Source organism: Cimex lectularius, unplaced genomic scaffold (assembly GCF_000648675.2).
Source record: "Cimex lectularius strain Harlan isolate CLEC.00 unplaced genomic scaffold, Clec_2.1 scaffold124, whole genome shotgun sequence".
NCBI classification, from domain to species: domain Eukaryota; kingdom Metazoa; phylum Arthropoda; class Insecta; order Hemiptera; family Cimicidae; genus Cimex; species Cimex lectularius.
In genome coordinates, this window is record NW_019392703.1 from 682,733 (window position 1) to 707,998 (window position 25,266).

General features: G+C 29.6%; 3 protein-coding genes across 8 annotated transcripts; 2 read left to right on the forward strand and 1 right to left on the reverse strand.

Moving 5' to 3' along the window:
• Positions 1-1,058: 1,058 nt before the first annotated feature.
• Positions 1,059-12,387, reverse strand: LOC106666345. Of its 3 annotated transcripts, XR_002910134.1 has the most exons (16): positions 11,877-12,387; positions 11,738-11,819; positions 11,601-11,677; positions 11,388-11,523; positions 10,566-11,317; positions 10,365-10,446; positions 10,229-10,305; positions 9,996-10,140; positions 9,037-9,936; positions 7,535-7,777; positions 7,395-7,476; positions 7,252-7,328; positions 4,711-4,849; positions 1,610-4,628; positions 1,348-1,486; positions 1,059-1,281 (listed from the first exon to the last, which is right to left on the reverse strand). XR_002910134.1 is itself a non-coding variant. In XM_014393466.2 (5 exons), the coding sequence occupies exons 1-5, from the start codon at positions 10,662-10,664 to the stop codon at positions 9,818-9,820; spliced, it is 522 nt and encodes a 173-aa protein (XP_014248952.1). In that variant the 5' UTR covers positions 10,665-10,962; the 3' UTR covers positions 8,995-9,817. The 3 variants fall into 3 exon arrangements, 1 of the variants encoding a protein (XP_014248952.1); XR_002910135.1 differs by lacking the exons at positions 1,610-4,628; positions 4,711-4,849; XM_014393466.2 differs by lacking the exons at positions 1,059-1,281; positions 1,348-1,486; positions 1,610-4,628; ... (6 more) ...; positions 11,738-11,819; positions 11,877-12,387 and having other exon boundaries at positions 8,995-9,936; positions 10,566-10,962.
• Positions 12,388-14,949: 2,562 nt separating this feature from the next.
• LOC106666341 lies at positions 14,950-20,411 on the forward strand. Of its 4 annotated transcripts, XM_014393460.2 has the most exons (6): positions 15,960-16,225; positions 17,971-18,082; positions 18,143-18,224; positions 18,286-18,362; positions 18,429-18,579; positions 18,648-20,411. In XM_014393460.2, the coding sequence occupies exons 2-6, from the start codon at positions 17,993-17,995 to the stop codon at positions 18,788-18,790; spliced, it is 543 nt and encodes a 180-aa protein (XP_014248946.1). In that variant the 5' UTR covers positions 15,960-16,225; positions 17,971-17,992; the 3' UTR covers positions 18,791-20,411. The 4 variants fall into 4 exon arrangements, with proteins under 4 accessions (XP_024082004.1, XP_014248946.1, XP_024082003.1 ...); XM_024226236.1 differs by lacking the exons at positions 15,960-16,225; positions 17,971-18,082 and adding an exon at positions 14,950-15,138; XM_024226235.1 differs by lacking the exon at positions 15,960-16,225 and having other exon boundaries at positions 17,864-18,082.
• Positions 20,412-21,025: 614 nt separating this feature from the next.
• Positions 21,026-24,938, forward strand: LOC106666340. The gene is made up of 5 exons (XM_014393457.2): positions 21,026-21,530; positions 21,602-21,764; positions 24,131-24,213; positions 24,295-24,445; positions 24,510-24,938. Exons 1-5 carry the CDS (start codon positions 21,450-21,452, stop codon positions 24,593-24,595), a joined length of 564 nt encoding a protein of 187 aa, XP_014248943.1. The 5' UTR covers positions 21,026-21,449; the 3' UTR covers positions 24,596-24,938.
• The last annotated feature ends 328 nt before the right edge of the window (positions 24,939-25,266 follow it).

A 25,266-nucleotide genomic window follows, 5' to 3' on the forward strand; every position in this document is an offset into this window, starting at 1 on the left:
TGATACGGGAAGAGAAGATTTGGGGAAATTGGAAGAAAACTTATTGGTTGAAAATCAGTTATATGTTTTGGTGAATTAATTTTTGGAAGTGTTAGGATAATAGCATGCTTCAATCCAGAATGAAAGTAGAAGACCTTGAACAAACATTTATTAATGTGGTAGATGTTGGAAGGAACAGGAAATGCATTACAGTGTGCCTTCTGAAGACTGTTTACCAAGTTGATCCAGGATGAGTAGGAAAAAATTAATTGATATTGAGCAGAGATAGAGAATTTGGTGTGCAGCTGCTCTGAGCCCAATTCTAAGAAAAAACTTTGTACTTTCGTACTTCGCTTGAATTGAAGTATTTGACCTCCTGAAGATCCAACTGACAACAACATTCAGATAAAATTACATATTCTAAACAACAAACATGCAACAAAACCTAGACTTAATTTGTTATATCTTTGATCCCTTTAGACTTTCTACCACATCCTTTCCAACAGTTCTGATTCGTCTGTGTAGTTAAGATCTGTGAAAAAACCATCTCTCTAGCACAACTCTGTTTCAACTCAGCTTTGTATCAACCTCGCCCAGTGAGCACCTTCAATTTGCCTTTTCAAATTTTCCACAATTTTCTAGGATTTTCCTTGTTTTTCCCTATTTCCACACTTTTTAGAACAATAGGTTGTATTTCGGTTTTGCATCCGGGGCTCCAACCTTGCGAGACCAACATTGAGCGGTTCACACTTTAATACCGTCCATACTGAAAAAAAGTTTTTCCTTTTGTTTAGATTTTTGTTTCCTTCTTTATCTAGCCCAGGCATAAAAATTAATTAAAAAATTGGAAATAGCCGTATTGTAGCTAAATCATCACAGGTCCTGGGCCTGAAAATAATTTGAGATTTGATAGTAATTTAAAAAAAACTTCTATTAATATTGATTAGATTTTATTTTTATCAAATAATGCACAAATACATATTTATACTTCTCAATACATAATTAATTTTAGTCATAACGTGAACAGTTTTGAAAAGAAAACTTAACACTGCAACCTCAATGTTTTTAATAACGTAATATAGAATGAATAAATGTAAAATATAAAACAGTGTTTATTCAAAACAATAATAGTGATTTAAATAAATTATTCGATGGAGAAAATTATTCAACTAAACTATTGTGTGTTTTCAAATTCAGACGTTTCAATTTGATGTTCTTCCAATGTATGACTTGTCTTGCTCTTTTTTAAAAACAACTCATTGTAATAACTCTTCATTACAATCAGACTCAAGAATGCCGAACCTGAAAGAGTATTAAAAAAATAATACCAAAAACAAATGTATTAATTTATTCTTCTATTGTACAAACCTAATGAGGTTAACAGTAAGGATATGTACCGAATACCAGAGAAATAATTTCTGATTAATGAATACACGATTATCAGTACAAATAAACTAAAAAGAAAGCACAAAAGAGAAACTCCGCTAAACACAAATAATAGGTGTTCCTGAAATAAAACAATTTATTCAAAGTCGTAAACATATGTAAATAAGACATTGATAAATCTTAAAAAATGTTTTACGACTTACAATTAAAAACACAAGTAAAAATAATTAAAATATATACTAACCTTGTAAAGTCCATATATGAAAAATATTGAAAATATGAACGTAAGTGTTGGCATTACATCGTATGTAAAAAACACAGCTATGATAAATTATAACATTTTGTAAACACAAATTATTTATACTTAAAAAGACAACGACAACCAATTTAACGCATACAAATGTATTTTTTCTCCAAGCTATAAGAGAACATGTACTCTGCAGATGACAGTAACTCTATAAAATTCATACTGCCCCAAGCCTAGTGGAAAAACAAAAACAAAAAACAGAGCAAATCACTTTACGATGGGCATGTCCGTACTTCATATGCACTTACCAGGTATAACAAACTGATGAAAAAACACCCTGTTCTCAACTTTATGCAAAATAAGAATGACTTTAGCCACAACAGTGGACAATTTGTGGAGAATACTATGCAGTTTATGATTGAAGTTGTGCTCTTTTGGAATTGTTAATTGTACACAATTCCAGATGTGATTGGGGGAAAAAATATGATTGATTAGTAAATGACTAAGCTATTATCAATGTGGGCATTAATTACCTATAATCAAATATATTTTTGATAATAATTATAACTATGAATAGTTTTAAAGACTAAATCTTGCCATTTCTTTTAATTGTACTGCACTACTGCACACGACACACTACTTCAATTTCTTTATTTGAAATGACTGTCAATAATTTACTATTATTTAATTTACTATTATTAATTTTAAACAAAATACATTCATACTATAGAGCCTTCTGTTTACAGCTCAATAATTCAATTCTGAAATTTAATTTTTCTTTATAGAATTTGAAAAATCGCGACAACCAATTAGTAGTCAGATGATAAGCTGTCCTTTATGACAGAAATTACTTTATTTAATGTATACCTTGAGATATTTACGAAGTAAAGAAGAAATTAACGTACATTTCTAATCCATCATGTCTGTACTTACATTTTTTTTTTGTAAAATCTTTTTTAATAATTTTTATTAAGGATTTTTAATGTCCAATGATAGGGTCAAGACTGTTTTCAGTTTTTCATAAGCAACAAAACAATGTTTTTAAATTTTGGCTATGTGAAATTATGACTTGAATAAGACAAAACATATCGTCAAAAGCTCGGCATTGGTACGACAGTGTTTTTGTGACCAGAACACTAATCTAAGCTCTGTTATATTGTATAGGCTCACTGATCGTATAGAATATAATATTTTTCTTATTATGTGGACATTTTTATTAAATCTTGAATTTTTATTTCACCAGCTTAAAAAAATCCCAAAAGTCATGATCTAAGTCAACTATTTTAATTACTCATTACATTATTTTGAAAGTGAACTAGTATTTATAGTTTTGTTTGTATATAGATTTAGGAGGAAAAAATATATTGGTGTATGAGATCAAAATGTAGAAATTAAAAAAATTATCTTTTCAAAATGTGGTAACAGTTTTGCATTTTTTTTTTTTTTTTAAGAATGTATACTTTTTGTATTTAACATGGCTGTCCTTACATTTGCCATTTTGGCTACTCGCCTAACAATTATACTGAAGAGAATTTAAGATATTTACACATTTATATACCTTCTGCATAGATAAATGACAATGTTAACTGCAGGTTTGCTAATAAAAAAATTCCTTAGTTTATTTATTTATAAAGAATGAAATTTGACTTTTTCTTTAATTTTTTCAGTCATTAGGGTAAGAAGTTATTGCAATGAATTTTAAAAATGAATAAGCCCATTGATACTTTGCTAGAAAGTGAAGCAACAAATTGAAAAATGATCATTAAGATGGAAACCTTAATCTGTTAAAAACTGACAATAAATTGAATTGTCTTTTTGTTCTCTGCATTCAGTATTCTTTGAGCCTTTCTCTCTATCTCACACATTTACACAAACACTGGTTGAAAGTAACTAATTAAGTAAACTATTTTAAACAATTATATTTTCTGATCGAATGGAATTTTTTTATACTTGGAAATTACAAATGTTAAAAAAAAATTATCAGGTATTAAAAAAAAAAAAAAAAAAAAAACATGGGGTGGAACTGTGAAAAGAAATGGGGTACGGGCCTACTCAGGCTTTTAACCCCTCGGGTCCTGGTCGCCCGCCCTGTGTAATATAATATACTGTGAAAAGAAAGAACATATCTTATGTCGAGCTCCCGCACTTTTATACACGGTGTGAATCTCCTACCCGGCGAGAACAAATTCTTTTTTTTCATCCAAATAATCGCATAATAAAATTATTTAAGGATGATAATTATCTTTAAAAACTACCATCATTTATATAATTTTCATTTTCATTCCTTCTGCATAGAGGGAAAGTCACAAGTAATGTATGAAGGATAAAAAAAATATAACAAATTAATAAATCAGTACTCATACGAAGAAAAAAATTGCAATAGTGTATCTTGTTTATGAAATGAGTAGTAAATATGAAAGTTTTGATCCTGTTTGTGCAGCCTTGAGTAAACTGGTTTTGGTTTGAAGGTAATAAAACAAAGAACAAACTTATCTGAGATTTATCTTTATACTTGCTATCATTCCAAAAATAAATAATAATATGTGTTTTATTGAAAATAATTTAAATGGAATTATTTGTGTATTATAATATTTGCTTGTACAATATCTTTGTTACCGTTTTATTTTATATAATATTTTTTTTTTTTTTGTGTGCTAATAATAGTTCATACAGGTCTATAAATATATTTTTGGTAAGAATAACACTGCGAACTAGGAACGGTACTTGAGCTGAGCAACAAGCTGACTCCACCTTGGGAACTTCCGACTGTACACGTCCAGGACAATTTCCTTGTGTTAGCCAAGTTGCCTACTCTGACATACCTTTACCAAGCTATACCAGTTTTCGTCTTATTAAGAGGTAGTAAGTTGTTAACAGTTGATGTTTTTTTTATCTTTGAAGATTGTTTTTCAATTTGCTGCTTCATTGTCCAGCAAAGTATCACTGGGTTTATTCATTTTCAAAATCAATTCATTGTAATGACCTCTAACTCCAATGAAGCAAAGTGTATGCATGACTGAAAGAATTAAAAAAGAGTCAAATTTCATTTTATAGATGCAATAAATAAATAACATAAGGAATTTTTTTTATTAGCAAACCTGCAGATGTTAACATTGTCGTGTATCCGAGGTGAAAAATATCAGGCGTTCTCATCAGTGAGTTCAGTATAATTGTGAGGCGAGTAGCCAAAATTACAAATGTAAGGACTGCCATGTTAAATACAAAAAGTATATTTTCCTAAAAACAAGATTAAAAAAAAAATATGGAACTGTTATAAAATTTTGAAATCATGTTTTTAAAATTACACCCTTTGATTTCTACACTAATTGTTCTATGATAACATTTTTTCTTCCTAAATATGCATACAAACAAAACTATAAATACTAGTTCTCTTTCAAAATAGTGTAATGAGTAATATCAATTAGTTGACTTGGACCAAGACTTTTAGAAAATTTTTAAACTGTTGCCAGTTATATAAAAATTTAAGATTTAATTTAAAAAAAGCGACCACGTAATAAGAAAAATATTATCTTCTATACGATTGACCGGTTAGTGTTGTGGTCAAAAGCTCGGCGTTGGTACAAAAGCATTATTTGTTTTTTGCCACAACCCTAATCCACAAGACTCTATTATTTAATAAAAATATTGTTTTATGCAGCAATATGAAAAATCCATTCTTAGAAAAAAAAAACGACAAAAATTGAATTAATAGCATATTCAAGCTTTCACTCGAAAGGTTGTGCAAATCAAAATAATAAATTTACTAAATATTCTACAAAATGTGTTTTATCTTAAAAATACAAACATAATTATAACATGTCAAAATAGATTCCTCAAGCAAGAATTAAATATTCACAGTAATTACTATAAATTGCATTTGCCAATTACATGTTACTAAACCAAGAAGTCATTTAATATACAGAAAATTTGCACTATTTATTAGTTCTGATTAATTAATTCATTTTTTATTGAAAAAGATGTGCAAATTTAAATAATTATATTATTGATTAATTTTTGTTAATTTTAGGGGTGGTAAACTACATTGGTCATCGTCAGCCCTTTTTTTCTTGCATTTCTTCTGTCTTTATTCCTGTAAATTTTTTCGTGTTTCTTTAGCCAAATTATGATCAGACCAATTAGAACAGTAACGGATTATCATTTTTTAATCCTATTACTAAACCCTATGTACCTTGGGTCCTCAGAAAAGGAGATCAAAAAACACAAATAATAAACACACATACACATAAAAAATGAAACTAGATAAAACATGATAATCTGGTTAGCATTCATACTAATCCAGAGGACTTGATATTCCTTGGGATAATTGGCTAATTGAATTTCGCACTAATAAATTATATTCACCTGACTTCCAGCTCACGGATACTCTGGATCTTGTTATGGTTGGGATGGAAAGCAAATTCAATTGCTATCCCCCATTTTGATCTATTTTAGGGTCATCACCAGAGCAAAATGATCTTAACGAAGTCTACAAATTGACATAATTAAGTTTTTAATAATTTTCAAATTTCTTTGAAGATAACCATAATCACGACATTGCCAAGGACTTTGTCAATTTGTAGACATCTTTAAGATAATTTTGCTCTGATGATGACCTTAAAATAGGTAGAAAGCTTGGGAGAAAACAATTGAATATTTTGAGTAAAATAGAGATCAATACAACATTTAAACAGAAACTTCATTCAAACTACCCTAGAGTATTATTTTTTAAAATGAATAATTACAACAAAAGATATAAAAATTTGGTTCTGATTAATATAATAATGTGGATATAAATAATACATTAATGTGAAGTGATGTTGATTATCAATTGTGATAAAAATCTGCTCTCAAATGCCAAAATTTTGATCTAATGTGTCCTTACTCCATTAATTTTCCAAGCTGAGATACATGCAATAGAACTCTGTGCACAGCTTGTCTGGGAATGCCTAACATATCTCCAACTCCTGGCAAAACATAATTAGGTAAATCTGATGTGAGTGCAAGGATATGAGGAAATTGAGGGGAATATGACCGCAAATTGGCATATCCCAATGAATGCTAAAAGTGGAACTAATGGACAGTGAAAGGAATGACTATACACTGACTGAATTCACCAATTGCAAAACAATCAAAGAAGTTCCTCAATTTCTCAACTAGGAAAACAAAAAATCTACCCATCTCTCAGTAGGCAAGAATTAAGGAAAATAATAGGCCTTTATAACAACCATTTAATACCAACTTAAAAACAATGGTAGAAACTGAGACAGAAACTTGCCAACTCTGCCAAAAAATAATAGAGACTTTGGAACATGTCCTATTTGACTGCAGAGCATTAGGCCAGAAACAGTACAGCTACTTTGGAAAGGCAACACTAACTTCTTAGGAACTTAGCAAAAACGAATCCAGAAGTGCTCATCTACCTTAAAGTTGTGCAAAGAAATAAAGAAAGGTCAATTCCACATATATTTTTTTAGGTCAAATTGGAAGAAAGAGCGACTATAGACTCTATAATTACAAATGACTCTAGAATGAATGTTTTCCAGGTGAGGTGAAAAAACCAAACTAAATATTGGAATTTTTAAAAACTTTAAATGTGAACTACATTGGATGCATTTTAATGAGTTAAAAATAGTACTTACCTTGTAAATACCCTGAATGAACAATATAGAAAATACAATTGTAATAGTAGGTTTAACGTCATATGCAAACAGTACAGCTATGAAAAGACAGAAGAATTATTACAGTAAATTCAAAAGAATTAAAGTTTTTTTTTTTAACTTACCAAGTTCCTTGTTGGCCAAGCTGTTTGAGAAATGTCGCTCAGACAAATAAAGCTCTTCGCAAAAAAGAAGAACTCCTAAAGACTTAAAAGCCAACAAAAATCATCAACCATAGTGAGAACAGATAACCATCTAAACTTACCAGATATAAAAAAGCAATAAAATAGCAGCATGTTTTTAAATGCAAGTAGCGATATGACTTCTGTAGAAAAAGTGAACAATCCATTTCAGCGCCGGTCCCTTTTTTTTTAAGAATGATAATTATAACAGATCCAGGCGGAGAAGATTAGATAAAATATCATCTGGGATTTTGAGCCTTTCTCGAATATATTTTTACTGTATTGATGTATAAATTATACACTTTAGATTATCTAGAGATATTGTCCTAAAATATGAAATATTCAAGACTTCAAAAAACATATATTTTGCAAAAGGTTGTCAGGCAGCATCATTATGGGTGTTTTTAATTGAGATTTTATCCTTTAATAGTTGTCACTTTGGAGTAAAATTGAATATTTTATTTTCACTAATTAACCCTTCTTTAAATAGAACTTAACTTTAGCATGATTGGTAATAATAATTAGTTAATATTGAATGCATTATGGTTTATCAGGTTTTTAAATGGTTTTAAGTTTTGATTATGACTTAAAATTAAACTAGAAATTTGGCAGGTTGTTATTTTTCACCTAGTATGCTTGATAGATTCACAATTTATAGTTTTTTTTTTTTTTAATATAGAAATTACATAGATTGAACTTTTGACAAATAAAAAAATACCAACTAAATTCGAATTGGCGAGAGAAAAAAATAAAAATATTTAGACTTTTCCAAAGATTTCCACAATCCCAAATAAAAAAACAAAAATTGTTAAAATTAAGTTAAAATCTATCAATCTAAGATCTAAGATTGCTTTTACATTAATTTAAAATCGTATTTTTTGGCTAATAAAAATAATTTTGTGTGCTTTTCTGATAATTCTGGTATAGTTCGACAAAACTAAAATTAGTTTTCACAATTAAAGCTTTCAATACATCTGATAGACCAAAAAGCAAAAAAACACAGATCAGGATGAACAGATGCAATCAATTATAGATTTATCAACTTACAAATCAAGAATTTGATTGACATTTGTGTTTCATTCGGTTTTGAATTTCACCTTTTATATTTCATTTTGAATGTTGTGATCATTTTGAAAGAGTAAATACACCAATAAATATATTTACAATTATTAGGGAATAAGGTGAATCTTGAAAACAAAACTGAAAAAATAAAATCTATTATTGAAATACAAAAATACAGTTTTCCAGTATCAAATTGTTACTTTTCACAGCTCAATATTATTATTTTTACTAACACAGCATATTATTTTTATGTTTTTAATACAATTTATTTCTACATTTTATTACGATCTTTGCGTGAATCCCCTTCTCACGAACAAACTCGTTTCCTTTTGAGTGTAAAATAAAAATGAAAATAAATATTTGTGCCATAAACTCAAACAAATTAATCGGAAAATACAAAAATCGGGACCTGATCCAAATAAATTATAACAAAACCTTAAAAAAAATAAAATAAAATAAAAATAAATAAATGTATTCAGATTTGCATAAAATAATAATAATAATAATGTGATCTATGACATACGCAACTAACTCCTTGCCATTTACATAAAAAGAGCAGGTGTCTTCAAACAAATTGAGAGAGTCCTTCCTCATCCTTTGGTGGCTCAGCTCGCACTGCCCGAGTCTGCGGTTGGGGATTAGCTTATCCTTTGAGATAAGCTTCTCATTTTTGAAAATATTGTTATAATTTTTTAAATTTACATATGCAAAACTTTGTTATGTCAACTGTGACATTTAGATTTTAAGAACACTGTATTTTCCAAATCATACAAACATATCTGTGTTTTTATTAGGTCTATGTTTAAATTTTAATGTAAACCAGATCGTACAGCACTGATCATGAAGATTGGAACCGCAGAAAGTTACAAAACATATAACCGTCAGTATTATATGTAATCAAACAACGCCGTTTTCTCTGAAAAATCAAACAAGGGACCCAAATACTCTCTGCCCTGCTCAAACACAATTTTCATGTTGGGTGGCATACCTACACGCTCTCTATATAGAGCCAAGTAATTGCTCCCTTCAGAGGGATAATTCTAGCAACCTTTCTCTAAATGCTGAACACATATGCAAGTTTTGGTCTACGGTTCAAAAAAATTCTAATTGTAAGATTTTATTTTGACACCTATAATTATTATTATACATTAATATTTTTCAAATAATATTTACAATGATAATATTACAGATATTTGACTTAACATTACTATGTTTATTTCATTATAATTCTATCCTAACACAGAAACAATCAAACAAACATTAGATGCATAATTATGATCACAAATCTCTGTTCAAAATATTTTTTATCCTTCATTGTTACATGGGTTTATTTCTTCGTTAAGGATGGCAACGTTTTGTTTGTTCTTTAGAACAATTTCTTCACTCTCAGCAACGATGATGATCATGAAGTATGCATGAATGGCTGAAATGAAATTTAGTTAAGACTGCTATTTTTATGCATCAACCGATCAAAAAGCAAACCTGAAAAAATAATATTATCTATGAATATGCTGTAGTTAATAGAGAAATGTCCAAGCTGCAATACATTCAAAAGTATCATGAAACAGTTATTGGCCAGCATAGCGCCCATCATGCATGCGTTGCTATAAACTAATAGTGAATTATTCTGTAACATATTATTCCTCATTGAACATACATGACATTAAATTTTTTTGTAAACAATTTAAAATGGCTTAATTCCTGGTTTAACTTACCTTAACCAACCCAGCTATTAGACAACTTGGGAAGACAATGCCAAGGGATGGACATAAATCATAAGTGAAAGCCTCTTCTGCCAAATCGAATGTCAAATAATCAAAATTATATTTATTTCATAAAATTAATCCATACTTATTATATATTTATGATGACTATTCTTGAGAATGGGCGACCCACTGATAATTTCCCCTACAGACATAAGAATTCCTGAAATCTGAAGTCAGCAAAAGACGATTAAAATTTGGATATGGTGATCAAAAAGGGACTCATTTCATATTTATCACCTCACCAACATAAAAAAAATGATTATTAGATTATAAAATAGTCAATTACAAGGTATAACGCTGCGCCGACATAGCAGCCAGTGTGTAAACTCATACAGCAGCAAAACGTTTTCGGCTTCCTGAGAAATTCCATGATACTGAAGAACATCAGCTGAGACTATTTACAGTAAAATGAGCAAAACATTAATTTTCAAGGTTGATTTTTCTCAAGGATTATTGGAACGGGTGATAAAATATTTCAAGGATCTCCTATATGAAAAGCGTAATAAATAATAAATTAAACTATAATTTTGAACAATTATAAATTTTTTTGGCATAATATGCTTAAACTCAGTAATCCTGGGATTCAAACTTGCAACCCTTGCAGTGACAAGTCATTGTGCCTTAACCGTTGTGGCCACCAATATTTTAAGAAAGTGAAATAAATATGTCCAACATGTCTAAACTTTTTAAAAATTAAATATTATTCATTTTTACATAGTTTGTATTATAAATTAATAAGTACTTATTTTTGTTCATGAAATAAACAATTAATTCCTTGTTGAATGTCAACTAAGAACTTTTATTGAGTACAAAATAATATACAAAATACTAAAATATATAATTGCAGGAGAATATGAAAAACAATATCATTAAGAGGAACTCAATTCTTAAGAAAGGACAATATTTAACTGGACGGTTCTGGGTTTTCAGACTCTATCGAATTTGTAGTGTCTTCTAATATAACATCAGGCTTGTGTATTTTTAAAGAAAGCTCATTGTGATAACTCTTAACTAGCATAAGGCACAACATGTGAAAAGCTGTAAGAATATAAAAAAAGTTAATTTTACAGAAAGTAATTGTAAGGTGTTTTTTTTTTTAATTACAAACCTTCAGCAATTAAGAATGTTATTAGGATTCTTGATTGAAAATTATGTCTGATCAGAGTTTGTAGAAAAGACATAAGGCGTGACATCACAAATAGGTATATAAGAGCAATCCCACTATGTGCGAATAATTTGTTTTCCTGGAACAAACAAAATTTTAAACAATGTGATTTCAAAAACCAGGATTTTATAAAATTACTAGGGATTTTATAATTACCTTGTATAGACCATAGATGAAAAATATAGAAAATACAAATACGATAGGAGGTTTTGTATCATATACAAACAGTACAGCTATGAAAAGAAGCAATAGTTAAAACCCAAAGATCAAATATAATGCATTTATACTCACACCGAGATGTTTAGTTCTCAAATTGTGCGAGAAAAAATACTCAGCGGATTGAAGTTCGGTTATAAAAACCATCAAGCTTAAAAGCTATAAAAAGACAAACAAGAAAATCATAATATGGAATTGTAATACTTTCTCACTTACCAGGTATAATGAACAGATCGTATAACACCCGATTTTTAAACTAACACAATAGCAGCATGACTTGAGGTGAAAAAGAGGAAAATTCATGTTGTTGGCAGTCAATCTTTGGATTTGCGTTCACTCTCGTAATTGTAACTGATCCAGGCGTAGTAGGAGAAATTAAATGGGCTAAGAAAGGCGACGCTAAGCTATTATCTTGTTTGGCCAGTTAAAATATGTGTTATTCTACCCAAAAATTGGCTCGAAACACAATACGACCGGACTAACAATCCGAGAAATAAACATTAATAATAAAAGTAGATGCTACGACACACAAGTTGAAATGCCTAAACTTAAAAATCTAATTTATTAAAAGTTTGAACTAATATCAAAAGAAATTAAAACCTGTTTCTAATAAAAACTTCTAAATATATTAATTTTCATTATAATTAATATTCACAAAAACTCAATTCTTGTTTTAATTTAAAGTGTTAAAACAAGATTGGGCATATCTTTGATCTAAATTAGTATAGCTCACTTTTGCTTGTGTCTGACTTTCACAACTCATTTGTCAAACCAGTCTTTCCAAGGACACAAAATGACCATTGATGAGTTTGCCAACAGTGTTTTGTGTTCAAACCCAGTTTATGGAAGTTATAACAACTGTTAAAATACCAACATGAAAAGAGATCATGGTTTAGTTGAGTGAAGTAGTAGTTGCTATATTCATTATTTCTCGTTTATTTAGAAAAATTACCAAACTTTATCCAGTCTTACAACAAAAAATATAAACATATGAGCATAAAATGTTAAAAATGTTCTTACTTTATACTATAATTAAATTTCTTATATGACTAATTAATATATTAAGCACAAATTAAAAAAAAAAGGCAAAAATACACCATTCCAACAATACTTTTAGATTTACCAGAGTTACTATATTTTTTAAATTAATTTATTTTTTCATATTAGCCAAAGAAATTATGCTTGATTTATACTTTTGGGGGGAAGGGTGAGTGAAAAAGAGATGGGGGCGATGGTGGGAATTGAACCCACGATGGCTGGTTTACGAGTTGAGAGTCTTTTCTTGTTAACCACTCTGCTACTGCAGTCCCAAACTCTGTAATTAATAATACATGTTGAGTCTGAATATAATAATAATTATTATTTGGTAAGATACTTAAACATAAAATGGGAGGTGACAGTGGCTGCAATGGTTTAGGCGTCGACACAGCGCTCATCACTGTAAGGTAAAGGTCCCGAGTTTGAATCCAGCGACCCTGCATTCAAACCCAACATACAAATGGGCTTTTTTCCAAAACATTAGTACCTTGATGGTTCAACTTTGTAGTTGAAATACCCTCATTACAAAAAGAAAAAAAATTGATTATAGGCCATTGGAAAATTAATTTTATTTACACCTTCAATTGTCTCAATTGTATTAATGTTTCTAATGTATATGTACGTATTTTAATGTATTAATTATTGAGGGATGATATGTTCATTGCCCTTCTCACAACTATTTTGAGGGGATGGTTTGTTCCATATTGCTTCCCTCAATTTCACTTTTGTAGGAACATTCCTAGGAGCACTTTCACTTGATGATGAGGTGCTACCTAGTAACCTGTCATTTTACCACTTTTGGTTGGCATTGGCTCTGGTGTTTTTTTGGGGTTTTCTTGCCTGATTCTTTTCAGGATTGGCTCCTCCTTTTGTTTGGCTTGATTGATTACCATTTTACCCTGAGCCCCATGAGATTTTTCTTTGGACTAAGATATAGTTTTTAAGTCTTCTCCATCTCCTCCATTTGGTCTTGGTCCTCATCTTTTGGTTTGGTTTTTTCCTGAAGACCCAACACATCTACAGAAGGTGATGTGAGGAGATTGTCCTCCAATTCTTGGTTTATGGGATAGGGATAGGGATAAAAGAGGTGGCCATACATATTGCACCTTGACCTGAATAGATCTATTGTGCTCTAGGTTTATGGGAGCTGTAGAGATTCGGAGCCCTATTCAATTTCCATAAGTTGGTTTTTGGCATCTTCCTTTGCAGGTTCCCCCAGTGTGTTTTTATATATTTTTTTATTAATCCATGTGATTCCACAAATATGAGGGATCTAAAGATCTGCACCGGAGAAGCCCTCCCTTTGGTGTAAGGTTGATTACTCAAGTGGGCTACCGTTAAGGCTCTGTTACTGGTATACTTCTATCATCCATTCTTCAGTACAGGCTGCATAACACCATAAATTAGGGCTGCAAAGTTGGACTTGAAAATTTAATGTTATTAGAGATGCAAAGTATCCATTCACATCCCCTGTGGCATATTTTCCAAGGATTCTAGCCCTTGGTTTATTCCCATAAATACCAGTCCTAACCCATACTTGGTTTTGGAGCCATCTGTAGACCAGACTGATATAAAAGTTACTTGCTATGATTTATTATCTATCTTAAACATTGTTTTTGTTTCGTTTTTTCTTTGTCATTTCATTACTGTTCTTTCTGTCTCATGTTTATTTGTTTAGTATGCTATATTTGTACAAGATAAGCTCATTAAAAAAACAGTAAAATTATATAAAGCTATCTGCTATACATTTACTTATCTATATTTTTACCTATTCACCATTTGCTTGGCAGTGTTGATTAAAATGAGTACTGATTTCTATTTTATGTTTAATGGATTGGGTTACATGTAGAATGCTTTCTTTCTGTATGATTATAACCATGTGTACCATTTAAGTCATTTCACTGTTTTTTAAATATATTAGCATTTTTTCATGAGAATTGTAAAAAGTTGCATGAACAAGAAACCTTCTATACTTATTACAAACTAATAGAATGTATAATACTAAAATTCTGTTATCTAGTAAGATAAAAACATTTTTTTAATTTTAATTAATTACAAGATATAGCACATGATATCAAGGTTATTTTTCTTAATCCTTAATCGATATTCTTAGAATTAAAAAACAAGCACAACAATTAAAGCTGAAAGAAAACCAAAACCAAATCAAGTCACAATAGAAATACAAATAATGAGTAAAATATTTGTGATAATTAATGGTAAAATATTCAGTTCATCTGTTTGATTTAATAAATGGAGATATGGCATATCAATCAAATTTATGTAATGGCCTGTTTTTAATTCCACATCTCACTTATCCTAAAACCAGTCTTCTCAGGGACACGACTACACAATGAACATCGATGTAATATTAAAACCGAAATCATGCTGTTTCTGTTTATCACTGCGTACAGGATGTTACATGATCGCGACAGTTTATTTGGTATGATTGATGTTTTTTGTTTTTCTCTTGTTTTTATAAAACAACAATTATGTGAATGATTCAAGCTCGCAAGCCTTTTGAACTTCGCTGTAGAACTTATATCTGCAGTTGCTATGTTTACACATCATCTAGAAAGTCAAAAAATTGGTAATGTTTTTGTTACATTAACAATTCAGTATAAATTGTATTGTATTACTGATTTTTGTTGGTAGGTGTGGTTTTTTCTTATGATCTAAACCCAACCGTTACATTTATCTTTACTTTATGCTATATTCATGGTTTACGCAAGGTGAGGACATTAGAAATCTATTATTCTCATGCCAATTTTAACTCTAATTTACAAATTATTTCAGCAAAACAAAACACTTATATTTTGCGGGATAGCATGTGTGTCACTTTCTTTAGCGAACAATGTCTTTAGAACAGCAGTTGTTTTAATATTTTGGATGCTTGAACTAAATTATGTTATGTTCACTTATGTATTCGATCCATTGATATATACAGGTATTACAAAAGGGGGGGGGGACAAGTTTCAAACTAATAGCTTGACAATCAATTTTTTCATTTTAGCTATTGAAATTTTTTTTTTCATCATTATATACAGCTACTACAATCAGGTTGCCAAGGAAAACAGGCCTGCTGAGATTTCACCAACTATTGTGACCAGCAGTGATTTTCACGAGGTTGAAAACCCACATGTTTTTATTAATTAATGTCGTTTTAATCAGAAAATTGGTAAATAATTTTTTTCCCTTTTACATGCTTTGATTGAATGATTAGATTTATTTTATACAGTATATGTAAAATAAAACATGAACATTTTCTACGACTTTGAAATTTATTTAAGATAAATTCCGTATGCCTTAAAATAATGTTATTGTCTTACTGGAAATAAAAACTGACATGTTAAATTTTTCTCATACCATCTTTCTCAGTGGTTTGCTAATTTGCCTAAGGGAAATTGAGATGGTTTCCATAATCAAAAGATTCCCTCTCATTAACTCATTAGAGAGCCATCTGCTCTCAACACTTGACCACACCGTTTTAACATCTCTGAACAAACAGACCAAGGCCTGCTTCATTTGAGGTAAAATATGTTACAGTGATTTTTGTTTAAAATGAAGATGGTTTATGCAATGAATGAAGTTTTGCCTATAAGACAAATATTTTTATAAAGGCATATGGCTTCCCATTATTAAAGATTTACTCAATGTTTTCTACAATTCTTTAAATTTTAAATGTTAAAATAAACAATTTTGAGGAAATGTGGATTTAAAAGAATTTGTACAACTTCAAAATTTATATCTTTATGGTTTGTTTTTTAAATGAAATTTATATTTTTATGACAAAAGCTAGACAATATTTGTTGCATTCCTTGAAGTTCCAATTTTGAAAGGCCATTTCTTTTCTTCTTATTGATTTTTAATATAATAATATATGCTTATGAGCATGTAATGTAATAATTATAGACTCTTTTGGCAAATTTAATCTCCAAATTTAATTACTAGACAATACTTACTGGTCTACTGACCACACTTTTACCGATGACTTAATTTTCCTATTATTTATAACACTTAATTTTGACATTAATGTAACAAATTTGTTCTTACAATTACAATAATTCAATAAACAAAGCCCGCGCAGGTGCCCCTTATGCAGAGAAAGGTTGCTCAATGTGTCCCACATACTGGAAACATGTCATGCATTGGCTCCATACAGGGAGCGTGTAGGCATGCCATCCAATCTGAAGATGGTACTCGAGCACTGCAGCGAGTTTCAGAGTCCCCTGTTCTGCTTTTTAGGAGAAATTGGGGTTTTTTATTGTATATAATATGCCTTATGTGTTGTGTGTCTATATGTTTTGTCTGAGTGCATGTATTTATTAGCGTGAATGGCGAGGGGTGAGGGTGAAATATAATGTCATCATTGCCCCTCAAACGTTGAGTGTGTTGTTCCAAACCATGTTCGGGGTTGATGGTGGAATATTTATAAAAGTACTCCGTCGACTCCAATCTAGATTTGTTTGAGTATAGTTCGGCGGAGGAATATCACATACTCCACCGACCAAACGAAATGAGTGTACTGTATGGATGTATTTATGTGTATGAATGTATTTATTTGTATGAATGTAGTGTTTGAAAGTGTAAATAGAATATAGACTTAGTTGGGGGCTGAAATGACCTAGATGTCGGAAGCCCCAGAAAAAAAAAAAAAAAAAAAATTAACTGATAATTCTTAAATAGTATAGAAGCATTGCATTGGTGTGTCGGTGACTGGCACTCGAGGGTTGATATGACCTCTGCTGTTGCAAACCCCCCTAACAAAACAAAAAAAAAAAATTTAAAAAAAAATAAATAAATTCTGATACTTAAGATCAAAAGGTGCACATAAACACTATTTTATTTTATTGCTTTAGAAATTTTTAACTACATTTTAATGACAGCTAGAAATAATACAGAGCAATAAATAAGTATGTTATCAAAATGATTTTTTTAATTATGATGGGTGATACAAAAATGTATAATTTAGTTTTCTGAACATTTATACTTAATAAATTTGTTTTTTTTTCAATAAAATCATGATAAAAAATTTCATTACTAACCTATGCTATGTGCAACCATGTTCAATTTTTTTAAATTGTCAATTCTTTAAATTTTAGTTTAAGAATTTTTTAAGAATAAAAAAACAGGAAAGAAAATCAAAGAATCACATGCTGAAAAATGAATTACCAAAATATATCCAGCCCAATCTGGGGAGTTGATACTGATATGGCCTATCAATTGAATTTATGTAATGTGTTTTTTTCCATCTCCTCTCTTCTCCTCAAACCAGTATCCTCAGGGACATTACTACAATGAACATCGATATACTATTAAAACCAAAATCGTGTTGTTTCTGTTTGTCATTGCGCACAGGATGTTACATGATTGCGACAGTTTATTTGGTATGATTGATAAATTACTTTTCTTTTTGTTATTTTAAATAATCATGTGCTTTATTCAAGCTTGTGAGCCTCTTGTTCTTTCTCGCAGAACTCACGTTTGCAGTTTTTAGGTTTTCACGTTCCTTAAACGAACAAAGTCTTGGTAATAAATGTTGTGCTGATGTGTCTTGAAAAATAAATTTATAATATTTATTTTGTACTAGCTGTCATTTTTGCTTATGATCTAAACCCGACCATTTCTGCCTTATTTTCTATGTTCTATATATATGGCTTATTCAAGGTGAGCTCAGAACTATACCTTAGTAAAAATCTTTGAAATTAATTTTTATTTTCAAAAAACTTTTAGCAAAACAAAACATTTATATTTTATGGGATACCTCTCGTATCGCTTTCTCTATTTATGGATGTCTTTAGCATACTAGTTATCTTAATTAAATGGGCAGTTGGATACAAGTATGTAGGGTTCGTATTTTTATTGGATTTGTCAATATATACAGGTATAATTACAACAAATACACTAACAACAGATTTCCTTTATAAATTTGTTATAATTTTGTTTTTTTAGTTATTGAAACATTTTTTTTCATCATTGTCTTCAACTACTACAATCAGTTTGTCAGGGTGAACAAACCTGCTGAGAGATTGCCAAATGTGGCATCCACCAATGATTTTCATGAAGTTGAAAATCCAAATTTTACTTTACATTGATTCACTTTTTATTTAATCGAACAATGAATTTTCTGATGTAAATAAGTTTACATTTTATGTACTGTGATTGTATAAATAAATGGTCAGACAAATTTATAAAAAATAATAATACAATACAAAATTTAGTAATACAATATATTTTATTTCAATACTTTAAGATTTATAATTAATTAAATTATCGTCATGATATTTTAGGCATAATTTTTTCATGACACACAATGGGCAGTTGGCCATTAAGCCCTTTGGTAACAGGACTTACTTTATATACTTTAATAATATTTTAGCCATGATCTCGGCCTCATTTTAAAGAAACCATGTTTTCCCTAGGCTTTGACTAAAAACTTGTAATATTTTGTAAATGTATTATTCAGTGATAATTTTGTTTTTTAAATGTATCATGCCTCTGACAAATATTTAAAAAGTTGTTATGCCTGTTATTTACATATTAATGGAGTCTATATATTGATATTTGCATATTACCTAGAAAAGAATATTCTGATCGTAAGTATTTTAGTTATATAACTAGTTGTTTTGTAATTTAAATAATAATTATTTTTGTTAGGCTTTTGATTGACTTTTTTTGATGTGTTATTTTATTGGGCTTCTGATATCACATACGTTGTACAAGTATCGGGGAGGAAGCCAACAAGAAAAACCCAAAAATTGTAACTTTAAGTTATAGATTGTAGTACTGAGGAAGGCATTAAATTGGCTAAAATTGTTTAGTTTTTCTGTGCTGGCTTCCTCCCTGACACTCATTTTTGGTCTACAATAATGGTTATAAAAATTAATTATTAATGTAAATTCTTTAACAAGTTTGATGTTGCATTAATCTCTATAGATAATATAAATATTTTATAGATATAAAAGTACTTAAAAAGACAGTAAAATAAAAAAGCCTAATTTACAGTTTAATGGTGACTGACAAAAAATTCGTAGAACAAAATATTTGTGATAATTCCGAAAGAAGGATCTCTTAAAGAATAACATTAAACATTATGTAAAAAAAGAAACATCGTTGCTAGATTATTTTGATTTGCATGATGCTGATGATGCTACTATACCATGGCTTTATACACAACTTTCTTTTAACATTTCCCTTGGTTGTGATGAAAAAGTATAGGTCGGTTTCTGAAAGCATCAAGAGAATATCCTGTACATCTATTGCAAACAGAAATAAAAACATGTTAATATTTTAGCTTAAATTATGCGTTCTGTGCTACCCAGCCATCTATTTAAGCCAGTTCATGCTTGAGAATACAATTGCTGTAAATAGATGAAGACATTCGGATATATTTGTAGAATGTAAAAACATGCAATATGGAAGATCGGAAAAAAAAGTTTGAATTCTAATTTAGCTTTATTTTATTTCCTTTTTTCTTCCTGATTTCCATTTATGGTCAGTTTCTATGGATAAATTTTGGCTTTACATATTTTTTAACGTATATAACCATTTACCATTATTTTAATTATAAGGTGTAATAAAATAAAAATGACTTTGATTATGGAAAAAGTGTTGAAACTTAGACTTTCATAGGCTGATGAGTGTTAATAAACCTTTCAAATAAAACTATAAAATATTCATAAAAAGGTTATTTAATAAAAATTTTAAATTGTTTTATTACATTATTATTCTTAATAATCCAAGATAGAACATAATAAATTTATTTCTTTTTATATCATTTACATCTATTAATTGTTACAAATGTCTTAATATTAATTTTATGATAAAGGCAATAAAATTCTAATATAATAAAATTTTAATTATAAGGTGTAATAAAATAAAGATGACTTTGATTATGGAAAAAGTGTTGAAACTTAGACTTTCATAGAATGATGAGTGTTAATAAACCTTCCAAATAAAACTATAAAATATTCATAAAAAGGTTATTTAATCGGTTAAATTATTGATAAAATTTTAAATTGTTTTATTACATTATCATTCTTAATAATGCAAGATAGAACATAATAAATTTATTTCTTTTTATGCCATTTACATCTATTAATTGTTACAAATGTCTTAATATTAATTCTATGATAAAGGCAATAAAATTCTAATCTAATAAAATGCTTAAATATAAATCAAACGTTTTCTATAAAATAATGTTAATAAGCATTGAACATTAAATATTTTCTAACACCAATGATAAAAAAAATTGATACAAAACTATAAGTATATTTAAATCAACCATAATTATATGCAACCACTACAAACATGAAATATTCATAATAATAAATTTAGAGGACATTACAAAATATTCTCTTTTGTACTTGATTTTGAAATGAGATCTATCGATTTCAAATTCAAGTTCGTCTAAGAGACATTTGCTTCCTGGAATCTTGACACATCATGAATGTAAATATTTTATTCGGACTGTTAAAAAAAATAATAATCTTAAAAAAGAAAAAGTGCAGCACAATAACAACCTATTTTTAGTTCAGTAGAAAAATTTCTTTTCCTCTGCTTTTACCCCACGAAAAGATATTCATAATTTCTGGGAATGTAATAGGAAAAAGAAAGCAACATTCAAGGCTGAGCAGTTTATTATCTAACTTTTAGATAGCCTCTGGACCTTAATTATCGACTCCCACCATCCCTGAGTTTGTGCCAGGCATCATTTTTGTTTGCAATGTGTTTTAATTAGTATCAAACGGAGTGATGAAAACGCCAATGGTGAAATATGCCTTCTGCGGCTGCTCTTTGGAGTTCGGGTCAAAGATCATAGCATTTTTTCATCTGGTAATGATTTTTTTTTCTTCTTTTACCTTTCCTTTCTTAAGAGTAACCTTTAATCTTTTCTTTTCTTTTAGACTGCATACTCAATTTTGTTTTTGATATATGCCTTATACGCATGGATGCCTAGTACAATCCACGAAGAAGAAAGAGAATTAGAAGAGGAGAAACGTAATCATTCGTTTTACAGTGAGGAAGAAAATATTACATTTCATGGACCAGCACATCTTGAAATTGAAGGTATTTTCAAATTTCATGTTATAAAATATTCAAAAAATTATAAACAAATTGTGCATGCTGTTGTTATTAAATAATAATAATAATAATTATTAATAATGATTTCATATAGCCAATTTTTTTAAACAGGTAGGAATTTTTAGACTTTAGCCAAACACAAAGTTAAATTGAAATTTTGTCTAAAAAGAATGAAAAAATTTATAGGAATTTTTAAGGATTGATAATTATAAGCTTTTTATGATATTTTTTGATTTTCAGTAGAAACCATTATAAGAAAATAAAGCCCACATATATATATTCACTTTATCTAGTTTATTTAGGCTGGCAAGATAACTATGAGCAGGATCTGGCAAGTTTCAAGTAAATTCAGACTGATACCAATCAACGGCTGATATAACATTGCTAAAAATATGTTCTAAAAATAATATGGAAATTGGAAAAGACTGATTTATATTCAATTTTTAATATAGAAATCTATATTTTTTAAAAATTGATTAAAAGGTACAGAGTAGAAATTAAAAGGTAGAAACAATTAATTGGCTATAATATTTTAATTTTGAAAAATGTAAATATGTACACTAATTTTGACTCATTCAGCTTATGTATGTATTATTTATGAGCTACTTTAAGAGGTCATCATTAACCCTCTATATGATTTTTTTCCCACATATCTTTGTCACTGACTCTCATATTTTGTCCCATGTTTTCTTCCTTGCTAACCTCTCGGAGGTACCTCAGGTTTTCAAATTGCTATTAAGAGAACAAGAAGAAAAACATAAGCATATAACGTATCAAGATTTTTACGCTTCCTACTTCCCCACATCGCTAGCGATGAGTCCTGCCCCTTGGCTGAAACACCCAGACAGTGAGTAGAGGAACCCCCATTCAGATTAAATTTTCAAAATGGTAGTTTGAAATGTTGGAAATTTGGCACAATTGGCACATTTTAAAAAAAAATTCAATTAATGTTCAACAAGATTAATTATAAGGACCTACCAATCAAAAATTTCAGTATTACAAACTAGTTATTCATGATCTTAGTAGTTATTCTCATAAATAAAAAAAGAAAACATATGCCTTAAACAGAGAAACCATTTCCTTAAACAAATTATATTCAGAAAGATATTTCAGTATTTATATATAAGTTAAGCAAAGGTCGTAAAAAATAGTAATGTTACAGAGTAAATGGATACATAAAAATTATTTAAAAGGAGAAAAGTTTCATTGAACCATTGTAATTTCTTGAATATTGAATCATTCTACAAAAATTTAAAAGAGTTGATTAAAGAAATGTTATTTGTTGTCACTTGAAATATCATCAAATGAATCGTTAGGATTAACGCACTTTTCGAGAAAGTGAGGCCGCTTTTTGCCTTTGTATGTCAATTTGAACCTTTGGACAATAAACTGTATAAAATAAAGAATTTTAAAATTAGTTGAAAGATGCACAATACAACTTGTAAAAAATAACATTTCTTAATTTCTGAGATTTTGCTGTATGGACAGTGTAGAGATAAACCCTTTTCAATTAATTAAGATTTTGGTTAATTGATTGAAAAGAATTTATTTGGTCAAGCGGACCTCAAAACCTAGTGAAAGTAGTGATAAACCTGCAATTTGGTCATTACCAATAATTTTTGTCTACCTATCCTTACTTAGTTTAGTTGTATTAAACACAGATATACAATAGATGAAGAATATTAAAAAATCCAAGAAACCATGGTGTTGTTTTAATTTTTTGGACGCTTCAGATTATTGACCCTTAGCACCCCACAAACAGACGGACATTCCTTCCAACAAATTTTAACTAAGGCATCTTTCAGCGAAGTGGGAGTGGGTTTAGGAGTAGGAGGTTGAAGAACTGGTAGGAAATGGAAGGGTAGGAAACTGAACTTCAGCTTGGCGGAAAGATGCCTTAATTAAAATTTGTTGGAAGGAAGGTCTAGGGTGATAGATAGATAGAGTGAGAGAGAGAGAGAGAGAGAGAGTGAGAGAGGGAGAACGTGAGAGTGAGAGAGGGGGAACGTGAGAGTGAGAGAGGGAGAACGTGAGAGTGAGAGAGGGAGAACGTGAGAGTGAGAGAGAGAGAGCGAAAGGGAGGGAGGGAGAGAGTGAGTGAGAGTGAGTGAGAGAGAGTGAAAGGGAGGGAGGGGAGAGGGAGGGAGAGAGAGAGAGAGAGAAAGAGAGAGGGAGGTTAGTAGAGAGATAGATGGAAAGATAGATAGATAGATAGATAGATAGATAGAGAGAGAAAGAACTGCAACATACATATTAAATAAAAAAATATTAAAATTTTGTTTCAACGTAAAAATATAAATTTTAAATCAACTGTTATACTACATTATACACTTTTCTATAAAATTTGCTAGGTATAAGGGCAACATACTTCTTAGAGTACACTGCATTTATCCAACTTGTGTTCTGCGGTTATCTGGTGTATGGAGTCTTGAAGGTATGTTTTCATCATCAATCACAATTATTACAAATGTCCAATCACTCTTTTTTAATTTTTTTTTTAAAAATTTAATTGTAGAAGAGTGCTGAACACATGTTTTCTTGGGTTCTCTGCCAAATTGCATTCTCTTTCCACGCATCTATAATCATAATTCTCAATCTTGTCTTCGTTGTTCAACACTACCCTTCACATGCGATGTATTTCATATTTCAAGAAATCGCCAGTTCAGGTAATTTGTTCAATTCATGTAAAACGGTAATTGCCGAGAAATTAATTTTTAATTTTATTTTAAGGATTTGAGTTGTACTGTGCAATGGTCATATACAGCTACATACAACAGCTCTCGAAAAATCAAGAAGACGGGATGCAATTTTTCTAAAGGGGCGAATGATTATTCTGTATGTCATGAAAAGATGTTAACCATTTTTGTATGTTAAAGCCTATTTATATTTTGTTATTGTATAAATTATATTACACAGTTATAGATTTGTTTTGATTATTATCTGTTAATTATATGTTTAAATGTATTTAATGTACTCAGCCTTTATTAAACTGTAAATAAATTATAATTTGGTAAGTTCATCAATATAAATATGAGGGATTATTTTTATTATGGTTGATTAATTCTTGACCATGGTGAATAACATATAAAAAGGATGGCCAGGGTGACGAAGGCCAACGAATTATTTTTGGCTATAAATAAAAATTATAATTTTTTGTGATAATTGTTCTTATTTTTTGCCTTTTTCTGATAAAAAGGTGTATATGGACATTAAACCCAACTCAAAACCCAAGGCTCAAAAATGAAAAAAAAGGGGCAAACAAAAAAGGACGAATTTACATTCAAAATGATTACATGTATGTTTATGCATTATAAAAAGTAAGCCTATTTCTTGCTAGATTTGCTATCACTTAATAAAATTGAACACCCACCTTGAAATCAAGAAAGACAATTATTTTTTGAACAATGGCCAATTTGTGGTACGATAATGGCCCCATCGGCACACCCTAGTTGTTCGTATTGTTGAACTGAATCAAACCGGAAATAAA